This window comes from Erigeron canadensis, chromosome 6, assembly GCF_010389155.1.
Source record: "Erigeron canadensis isolate Cc75 chromosome 6, C_canadensis_v1, whole genome shotgun sequence".
NCBI classification, from domain to species: domain Eukaryota; kingdom Viridiplantae; phylum Streptophyta; class Magnoliopsida; order Asterales; family Asteraceae; genus Erigeron; species Erigeron canadensis.
The window spans coordinates 19,954,355-19,965,777 of NC_057766.1; the positions used below are offsets into that span (position 1 = coordinate 19,954,355).

General features: G+C 38.5%; 1 protein-coding gene across 1 annotated transcript; it reads right to left on the minus strand.

The window, feature by feature from the left end:
- Nucleotides 1-1,511: 1,511 nt before the first annotated feature.
- LOC122604424 lies at nt 1,512-2,963 on the minus strand. Its single transcript, XM_043777318.1, has 2 exons — nt 2,085-2,963; nt 1,512-2,036 (listed from the first exon to the last, which is right to left on the minus strand). The coding sequence occupies exons 1-2, from the start codon at nt 2,961-2,963 to the stop codon at nt 1,512-1,514; spliced, it is 1,404 nt and encodes a 467-aa protein (XP_043633253.1).
- Between the last annotated feature and the right edge of the window lie 8,460 nt (nt 2,964-11,423).

The window sequence follows — 11,423 nt, forward strand, 5'->3', positions numbered from 1 at the left end:
GATCTGGGTTATTTATAGATCGCAAGCTGTGTCAGCTCAGTTTGACCCAAATCAGATTACAAGAACCAAAAGATTACTAAGTGTTTATACATCAGATTTGTCATCACCAAATTTACAAATAGCATTGGGACTCAATAATCTCCCCCTATTTGATGATGACAAAACCAACCACACTTTTCTAACTATCAGTGATGATATACCCATACGGAACTCTAGCTCCGTACCCGAAGTAGAAGCAGAATACGAAGTCATCTTCGTACAGGAAAAGTTACTTAACGGAGCTTGACCTCCGTTTAGCATAATAATTCCGGAGCTCTAAAGGAAATAATTACCTAGCTCCGAGGAGATATACAACAAAGGATGGACACAATCTATTCCATAATTAATCTATTAAATATATCGAAGCTCCGATATACTCGGACACGGCTTGGTAACAAGATTACCACAAAATCTCCTCAAGAACGAAACAAGATATTCACAAAGGAGGAAGAGATTTACCCTAATTCTCTTACCCTCTTCTCCAAGTTATCTACCCTCTATACAAATAGAGGAGGAGCCTCACGACATATTCCTATTCATTCACACAATTCGTATACATCGTACGAACTATACACCAAAACCCTCTCACGAGTTTATTCGACCTCCGGATAAACCCTAAACAAACCCTAATCAAAATCCTAAGTCGAACGAACCGACTTAGTCATCAAACCATCCGGCGTAAAGCGGTCTCTCCGACCCTCTGACCGTAAGGGAATCGCCGATAAACACCCACAACCCAACTCACACCTTCGGTTGAGTCATAGTGCGATTATTTGATCAAATATTCAGCTTACAAAGAATCAAAATAAAATACTACTACAACTTGTGACCCTTTGAATCTTTTGGGTTCTTTTCAATCTGATATCAACACTATACAAGAAAACTGATTTTATGTTCTTTTCAATCTGATAACAACACTATACAAGAAAACTGATTTTATATATACATGAAGTGTTACAATTAGGAGTCTTATAAACATATTACAAATACAATCTATTGACCTCCTAATATGTCAACAGTTTCTTGTTTAACTTCAAATGAAGGGGCAACAGTCACATCAATCTTTCTATCTAAACCTTCATCAATCAGAAACTGCTCATACCCATTACCTTGTTCACCAAAATTGACACAGATTCTATACAAGGTAAAGAGATGCATTGTTGGTACCTGCTTAATCTCTGCAGTTCTCTGAAAGACTAGTTGCCCTCTTGCATTCACAAAATACATTCCATGCTCAGGCTCTGTGATGTGTAAACCAACCTTTGCATCTTGTACACCAGCAGGTAGAGACAGATTTAGATGGCCAAGAAGTTTATCAAGAGCTTCAGGTGCCAGTTGCTCAAATAGTTCTGAAGGGTTCATATGTTTGATGAAATCTGAGTGATCACCCTCAGGACCATCAAGTCTGACATGTCTTCTCCTTTTTCTTTTCAAGGGCTCTTTAGAGAAATCTTCTTCCATATCATAGTTCTTCACTTCTTTGGCTTTGGAAGACTTGAGATATCAATCTTATGCTTCATAATGATGGCAAACTTCTTCTCAAGTGCTTCCAAGATAGTCTCTCTATGAACACCTGGTTGGTTGAAGATTATATCATGTAGTTCAACCCATTCTGTATAACCCAGATCAAGCACATTGCTTAGATCATAGGTTTCCCAGGTATTCTCATATCCTTCTCTTGTACATCTGATGCTTGGAATGGTTTTTCCCTTTCTTCTTTTCAAAGAGACCTGATGGATGGGCTGTGGATACTTTCTATAATTTAGTCTTTCTTTAACATTCTTGATGTCCACAGCTTCCCATCCTGCATGAGCTTCAACACTTTTCTTCACATCTTTAACTTTTTGAGAAGGTGTAGTGTGAACCTTCACTCTCCTTCTTTTCTTCCTTGCATCTTTCTTCTTTGATCCCACAGCTGCCAGTTCTTTGTCTTCTTCATTGATTTTTTCTTGTAATGCCTTGGCCAGCTCAGGATCAGATTCCAAAGATGACAGCTGCTATCTCTCCAATCTGTCTTCCATCATTAACTTATAGGCATCTTTGACAGGGATGCCCATCTCCTTTGCATTAACTTCAGCAAGCTCCCAATCCTTTTCTTCCTCAGTTAGAACCTTTACCCCACTTGAGCCTTCACCAACATCCCTTTTCTTCATCATGTATTGGCCCAAGGTGGTTTGGTCTTCACTGGATGATGAATTTATAACAGCTTCCTTTGGAGCTGGGTTAGCTTGTGCAGGGACAGATTGTGTAGACTTCCCTTTTCCTTCAACTATCACATCATTTTCATCCATCCTTATCTCTCCAACATTTACTACCTTCTCACCAGTCTGCCCCTCAACAGTGTTTTCTTCTTTCTCCTCACCTCCTCTGCCACCAGACTCAAACTCTGGCATTTTTATCTCAGCCTCTTTAGAACCAAAGACCACCAACCTTCTATTTTGGGCTTCCCTCTCAGCTCTTGCCTTGTATTGTCTTTCTTTAAGCCTTGCAAGGTAATCTGCAACATGAGCATCTTCTTTTGCTTTGTCAACCTTTTCTTGCTCAATCTCAGCTTCAGTCTTCTCCCCCTTTTTGTCATCATCACCAGGGAAGGAGCTGAGTGGTGTTGCAAATATTCCTCTCATCTTGTGATTTAGCAAGTCAACTCTGAAGTTGTTGACTGCACATACTCTATGCAGATCAACATTGTCATTATGAAGGATTTCCATCTTTTCTTTCACACTTTTGGAGATTTCAACCAACTCAGTCTTGAACTCAGTTTGAGACTTTGTAGAATTCTTGAGTTCTAAGGTGACATCTCTTGTGAATTTGTTGGCAGTCTTCTCAAACTGACCCAGAGTACTCTTGTTGACTTCATTTTTTTCTTGTATAGCCTTTGTCAACCCTTCAAGAGACTTTGTCAGCTTGCTTTGGTTCTTTACCATCAAGTCGACTGCTTTCTATACACTTTCTTCTAGAGCAGTCTAACTCTGGCTCAGCTTCTCCACTTTTTTATCCATCAATGCCTGATCCTTTTGGATCTTTACCAAGCTTTCAATCAGCTTTGAGCTATCAACCTTGTGGGTTGAATTGAGTTCAGTGAGCTGATCTACCATATCTGATAATGAGATAGTGGCAACTTGGGAAGAACTTGCAGTTGGTCTACAGACCACTGACTCTGGAAAGAGCAGCCTACAATCCTTAACATTAGGGTCAATTGGGTCATATTGGAGGGGGTGGAGGTAAAGGAAGTTGAGGCTCATTTTCTCATGAGAGTGAGTCTCGTGAGCAGATTTTGCAGAGGAGATGATGAGCTAAGCAGTTTGAGGAGATTTAGCTTTTATTTTAGACTGCAAACTATTTGTTCAACTCCTCCGCTAGTTTCTTCCATCAGAACATTCCTTGAGGATGGATGGGCAGGCTCATCATCGAATGAAGTATCACTGTCAACACTAGTGATAATTTTCTCACCAGAGTCGTAAGGACAAGTGGTGAGTTTCTTGGCTACACAAGAAGCTGACATGGCCTCCCAAAAGAGAGCCATGTAACTTATAGAACCCATATGTCTAGAGACAGAGGCAGACACAGATCTTGCAAGTGTAATGTTTTGGGAATCAGAATAGAAGAGTCTAACCAGCTTGGGAAATGGAAGCAGTGTCACCTTCGCGTTCGATGCTTCCACTCTTGGGCTGATCATCCTTAGAGATGATGTGCATTGACTCTGACTCAGGTTGGATCTAGGCTGGATCCATTGTTGTCCCTTTAAGGACATCATCAACCTTTTGGGAGGCTGATAATGGTGAAATTGGTGGACTCACAGTATGACCTTCGGATGAGGTCTTTATTTCAATACCTTCACCCTGTTTGGAGGGTTGGGTAGGAGCAGTTGAACCTTTTTCTCGTCTAAACTCTTTTGGGAGAGTGCAGATGGGTGTGGCGATTTCGGTTGATCAGGTTGGGTGAATGGGTCAGCTTTGGAACGTTCCTCAGCTTCCAAAGCACCTTGGGGGACTTTGATTCTTATGAGTGTTGCATTGTCAACCCCGGAAGTTGATCCAGATCTCTTTGATCGTTTCTTTTTAGCACTGTAAGGCACTAAGTCCTCAACAGTGGGTCGTTTAGAGGCGGATTGCAAAATTGGGGATGAGGGTGTGGCTAGAGTGGCTGATGATGTGGCCAACTCGTCACCCTCTTTGGAAGAAGAAGAAGAAGAAGTAGTAGATTTGAAAGAAGAGTTAAGGGATTTAGAGGCTTATGTACCTTGACTCTCCTGATTGGCAGATTGAGTGTCAGACTCAGATCGTGTCGAAGGAGAGGCAGCTTCCTCTAGTTCTTGTTGTTCCCTATCTCTTGTCCTGCAAAAGTCAAGGTAAATCTGCATTGCTTGGGTCAGACCCTGCGCAGTTACCTTGGGATTGTTAAAGATATTAGTATTAATGGCCTTACATTCCACAGTTTGGCCAGTTGCCAAGCTGTAGTCACCATCAAGAACAACTTCAATGATAAGTGCAAGAACTCTACCATAAGGTATGATAAAGGTCTTATTGGTGACTCGACCAACTAAGTATCTAAAAATTAACTTTGCATAATCTACTCTGGTCATAGTGACCATAGAATGAAATAATTGTAATTCAAGGACATTAGGCTGATCAAAACTGTCTGCCTTCATTTGAAGAGTTTTACAAATTGTACTTAATAAATAATTCCAGATGCCATTTAGAAATTTCATTTTAACAATAGATGCCAAAGGACCAGTATAATCAACAAGTGACAAAACATTTTTGGCCTTTGTATGGCTGGCAACCTGGGCATAATCATCTTCATCCATATAGGCAAGTTCAAAAGCAGACCTAAGTCTATTCTCAGTAATATGTACCAGTTTCTTTCCATTAAGAATGGTGCCTCTGATCACAACATCACCCTTCTTCGTCTTTTCAACGGCACAGGTTGCCCAAAACTCACATAACAGATCTTGGAACACCCAGTCTGGCTTCTCAATCAGCATCTTACCAAACGGATGATACCATAAGAATGCAACAATTTCATCGTATCCTTCTGCCCAAGAAGGAGGATGAACATTGGCAGAGAAAAGATTTACGATCTTGATTTTGCTTGCATCAAGACCAGGTGGGTTTAAAACAACATCACTTCCCACCACATAGGGTGAAAGCTTCTTTGCGCTTATCGGAGCTGGGTATTGGATTCCGGAATCCAATGAAGAAGAAGAATTATTATCATTATTGTTAGATTGAGTAGAAGCAGAAGATGATGAAGCCATTAATTATTGAAGTGATTATGAAGAAGAATAAAAAAGAAATAAGATTTCAATGTAACAGGACATAGATTAGTAAACAAAGAAAATAGAAAAACAGATGAAAATTTGCAATTGATTTGGGGATTAAGTTAAATCGGATATATATAGTTTAATAAAATATATATTTTTTAAAATAACCGTTTGGAGGGGAGAGAAAGAAAGATTTGATTGGAGGAGAACAACTAGTGGAGGCGTATATTTGCAGAAATATACCGTTACCACCACACGTGTCACACTCCAATTGATCAGAAAGAGGATAAATAAGTAAACTAAATAATTTAATCTAAATAATAAAATGCACTGAGATATTTAATAATAAAAACGACCACTAAGCTGGGTCAGACTCAGCTTACTCATTTTTGCTTGATAAACACCAAGTAAAAGAGAGCAGTCTGGGTTGACACAGCTTACCCTTAAATTTTTGAATTTACTTTAAGGGGTTGGATTTATTATTACTTAGCTCACTGCCTACATATTTAGCATTCCAAGCTTACTTATAAGATAATTGAACCTGTTTTCATCCAATGGCTTTGTGAACAAGTCTGCAAGCTGATTATCAGTTGGAATAAAATGCAGTTCAACATCTTCTTCCATCACATGATCTCTGATGAAGTGATATCTAATATCAATGTGCTTAGTCCTTGAATGAAGCACATGATTGTTTGAGATTGCTATGGCACTTGTATTGTCACAAAAGATAGGAGTCTTAGATGCAGTGACTCCATAGTCTTGCAACTGAAATTGTATCTACAAAACTTGTGAACAACAACTTCCTGCAGCAACATACTTAGCTTCTACAGTAGAGATGGAAACTGAATGCTGATTCTTGCTAGACCAACTTACAAGTCTATTACCAAGCAATTAACAGGCTCCTGAAGTGCTTTTTCTATCAATCTTACAGCCTGCAAAGTCAGAATCTGAATATCCAATTAGAGCAAATCCAGAGTCTTTGGGATACCAAAGACCCAGATTGGGACTACCCTTAAGGTATCTAAAGATTCTCTTCACAACTTTAAGATGTGATTCTTTAGAATTAGCCTGATACCTTGCACAAAGACATGCAGCAAACATAATATCTGGTCTACAAGCAGTCAAGTAAAGTAATGAACCTATCATACCCCTGTAAGTTGTAACATCAGTAGGTTTCCCACTTTTATCCTCACTCAGCTTATCACCAGTTCCCATATTTTCCTTGATTTATAAAAATACCTTGTTTAGTCTGTTTAACTTGTAAACCAAGAAAATAGTTAAGTTCTCCCATCATGCTCATTTCATACTTTTTAGACATTAATTCTAAAAACTTTTTGCAAAGTCTTTCACTGCTAGAACCAAATATGATATCATCTACATAAATTTGTACAAGCAGAATTTCACCTTTATATTTTCTCACAAACAAAGTATTGTCAACATTACCTCTTTTGAACTTATTTTCAAACAAAAATTTAAACAAAGTATCATACCATGCTCTTGGAGCTTGTTTGAGACCATAGAGAGCCTTATCAAGCTTAAACACATGGTTGGGAAACTTTGAGCTTTCAAAACCTGGAGGTTGTTCAACATAGACTTCTTCTTCTAATTTCCCATTCAGAAAAGCACTCTTTACATCCATTTGATAAACCTTAAACCCTTAGTGAGCAGAATAAGCCAAGAACATTTTTATGGCTTCCAGTCTGGCCACAGGAGCAAAGGTTTCATCATAATCAATACCATCTTCTTGTCTGTATCCAAGAGCAACCAATCTTGCCTTGTTTCTGGTCACCACTCCCCTTTCATCCATCTTGTTTCTGTAGACCCATTTGGTTCCAATCACAGCTTCCAAACATTGTTTCTTTCAAACTGTGTAAGTTCATCTTGCATTGCATTCACCCAAGATGGATCTGCCAGAGCTTCATTAACCTCAGTTGGTTCCATTTTACTCACAAAATTGACAAACATGCAGAAATTGCCTGTTGCCTTTCTTTTTGTTTTCACACCAGATAATGGATCACCAATGATTTGATTAATATGATGGCTCCTTGTCCATTTAGTTACATGTTGAGCAGTGTTGAGTTCTTGGACAATGGGCTGATTCAGATTAGATGGACCAGCCTGATCAGCTTGAGTAACATGCTGATCAGCTTGTGCCAAAACAGGATCTGAGTCAGCTTGGGAGCCATTCAATGGATCTTGAATATTAACTTGAGTAGGAGTAGGATCAGCTTGCTCACAATCAAAGAATGGTAACTCTTATTTTTCAATAATTTGCTCCCCCTGAGTTTGAGCATTATGATTTTCAACAGGTGGACTAGAGGGAGGCTCATTCTCAGGAACAACCAGTTCTTTAAAATTGATATCTTCATCTTCAGGATGTGCATCAACTGGCTTAGAGCAACCTTCATCAATATTCACATTCAAAGAGTTTTCAATAGTTCTTGTTCTTTTGTTATATACTCTGTAGGCCTTCATCTGTATTGCATATCAAAGCAGGATACCTTCATCTGCTTTTTCTTCAAACTTGCCAAGATGGTCTTTCTGATTTAGAATGTAGCAAGGACTTCCAAACGATCTTAGGAAACCAATTTTTGGTTTTCTCCCCCTAAGAAGTTCATATGCAGTCTTCTGGTGACTTTTCACAATGAGAGATATGTTTTGTGTGAAGCAAGCTGTGTGAATAGCTTCAGCCCAAAAATGAGATTTTACATTGTTTTGTGCCGTCATGGATCTGGCAGCTTCAATCAAGGTCCTATTTCTTCTTTCTGCAACTCCATTTTGTTGAGGAGTTCTTGCTGCTGAGTACACTTGTGAAATACCTTTCTCACTGCAGAATGTGTTGAGAGTGACATTTTTGAAATCAATGCCATTGTCACTCCTCAACTGCCTAACAGGCCTTTTGTATAGTATTTCAGCTTGCTTGATGAAATGAATAATACTATCAGCAACATCACTCATATGCTTTAAAAAGAAAACCCATGTATATCTTGAATACTCATCAACAATGACCAAAGTGTACCTCATTCTAGTAAATGAAGGAGTACTTATTGGTCCAAACAGATCCATGTGCAGCAAATCCAAACAACTATCAACGGTTGAGCATGTCTTTGACTTAAAGGAAGCTTTGTGTTGCTTTCCTTTCTCACAGGGACCACACAGCTTGTCCTTCTCATACTTGATCATTGGTAGACCAGACACCAACTCCTTCTTGCACAATTTGTTGATATCTTTGAAGTTCATATGAGACAGTCTTTTATGCCACAACCAATTCAACTCATCTTGATTCTTTGACATGAAACAAACTTCTCTTGTTACAGTGGCACTTCTCATGTCAAAAGAATACAAGGAATCATCTCTCTCTACAATCAACATAACATTGCCTTCTAAATCAAGAACAATGCCCTTATCAACTCACAATCTTACTTCATAGCCAGCATCACACAATGAACTCACACTGATCAGATTGTGCTTCAAACCATTTACATAAGACACCCTTTTGAAAGTGAGCGGACTGATGGGTGTATATTTTTTTTTTTTATTTATTCCTAGTCTTTAAAATTTATGTTGTACAAGTAACTATCTAAACTAACACACACTTTAACGAGCAGCGAACCCGGTCAGTTGAGTATAACCTAGTGGTAAATTACAGGATCGTTCGCAGGGACGCGTTGCGTTACCTAATCTAGTAGTACGTGTAATTCTAGTTTGTTTGGGGGTTTGTCACTAACTCCTAATAAACTAATTTTTAGCAATTAAATAAGAAAATATAACCAAATGCTTTGCAGCAAAAGGCTACTCTGAAAATAGTTTTGAAAGGACGAATATCAGTAATTAAATTAAAATACTTGTTTGGCATCTCCGATCTCATGGTACGACCAAATACTATCCTACTGGTTTGTTAGCCTGTTGGAAACTTAATCACGGTTCAGATTCTCGTTAGATTCACTTTACCTAAGTAGTAGTGCTGTCGCTAGATTCACACTACCCTTTAAAACAAATTCTCGTTAGATTCATTGTTTTAAGTATTATGACCTAAAGTTTGTGTTACTAATTCATCTTTTAATTACCCGGCTCTTAAGCCATGACCAGATATAATTCCCTCCGGTGACCACAGTGCTCGTTTCCAAGTCAAAGGATCGCGTCTGGTATTGTTAAGCTTCATGTTCAATTCACCCTAGTTACTATGGTTCTGAATCCCTCGGTTACAAGTGAATCACTTTTTACTTCTAGTTATAGACCGACTAGTTGTTTTCTGTCCTAGCATATTAGTCCTAGTACATGATCATAGACAATCATCAGAATTAAACTAATATGTTCAGATATAAACCAATAGCAACATGAATTACTAATAAACATGGATCTACGATAAACAGTAAAGCACACTCCAACAGAATCTAAACAAACACAGTAAAACAATAAGCGTCTACATGATCACATTGATCCAAACAAGTATTCAGCCTACTAGCCTAGCATTATTAAAGGAATAACAAAGTCTGAGAATATAAAAGACATAGTTCAAAGACAAAAAGTAAATAAAGATGAAAGATCTAGACCAAGAGTGAAGATCGGAAGGTGTTTAGATGCTCCAAAACCTTCTTGGAATCTGCAATTTTTATCAAGGGTTATTCCTGGGCGGTTAGGGCTGCTGAATCGGCTCTCTCTTAAGGTTTTGAGGGTTAGTTCGACTTAAATAGGTGTTTAAGTCGGTTACTGATCTGGGCTAGCGGCGCTGGTGATACTTCGAGCGGCCGCTGGTGAAGCTTCGAGCGGCGCTTGTGGTCTGGAGAGCATTTGCTGGTGAGCACTAGCGGCGTTGGGTATGTGTCGAGCGGCGCTGGTGGCTGCTATCTTGCACTTGAGTCTTCGTTTGGCTCCCGAACCACTTCCTTGTGTCTTGTAACTTCATAGGCTTTCTTCTTGAGTCAGTTGATGTCATTTACCCTCTATCGCATCTTCCGGGAACCTGCACAAACATATCATTCATTAAGTATCGATAGTTCTGGAATATTAACTCATTTAAGCATAGAAATGAAGCCTTTCTTTAGGGGTTTTTATCACAAAATGGACGCTCATCATATACCCCCACACTTAAGCTTTTGCTTGTCCTCAAGCAAAATTGTCCCAGAAAAATAAAACAATTGATGAGTGGACATTTTAAGTGTAAAAGTGATCTACTATATCGAATTCATTCAAAGGATAGTCATGCAAAATGATTTGAGAAAGTTTTAGACAAAATCAGTAAGCTATAGCTAGAGGCTAGATAATCAGTCAATCGAAACTAAAAGCTAACTTTTTATTTGTGTTAATACCTCTAAAACAGTTCTATACTTCCACATGTCTCACAGCTCAATCTTACTACCTTTTGCAGACTAGTTAAGCACTTAATTCAAGTTTGTTTAGCAATCAGAACTACTAGCTACTAGCAAGGCGTTTATATTTCAAAAGTGTGTGTACTCGTGAGTCACTACTTAGATATACTCCTACACTACAGTCATGTTTGCTAGCTAGATACAAAAGCAGTCATACAATATTATCATCTTTAATAGTTGAGACAGCGGTGACAGGTCGGTGATTCCTCACTCGCAAAGCGACATAACTCAACTAAAAGTTCTACATCAAGACAGCGGTGACAGGTCGGTGGTTCCCCACGCACAGAGCGACATAACTTGATGCATTTTTATTGATTTTACTCGTTAATAGTTCTTTGAACTTTTATTTAATCTACTGATTGCCTTTTCTTTCGGATTTACTACATTATTCATGCAATAGACATTATCAGAGATCCCAGATGACTCATAATCTTACTCCGCATGCAACTAGTTCACATTAAATAGTGTAAGATTTAAGGTAAACCATACATCTAAATGAGTTCCTACACAAGCACGTAAATCAAGTCCAATTTATATACCTATGCTAATGACTAGAAAGCTCTAAATTGCTAGGTATATTAAAGTCCAGTTAAATGTGCTATGGCAAACATAATCGTATACAGTTTCAGTCTAAGCTCTAATTCAGTTGGAAGCATGAACAGCCACAAATTTGTAGTTAAGCTAACAATTCTAACTAACCGTTCATCTTACCAAGCTAATGTTGCTTAATTATCGTCATCTTTTGTCTACTT

What these genes read in the sequence shown, in the direction of transcription:
- LOC122604424 (XM_043777318.1), bottom strand. Translation starts at nt 2,963, where the DNA reads ATGGTAAAGAACCAAAGCAAGCTGACAAAGTCTCTTGAAGGGTTGACA. An exon ending in CAAAGGAGATGGGCATCCCT is followed by an intron (nt 2,037 to 2,084) that starts GTCAAAGATGCC and finishes TTGGAGAGATAG; the next exon opens with CAGCTGTCATCTTTGGAATC.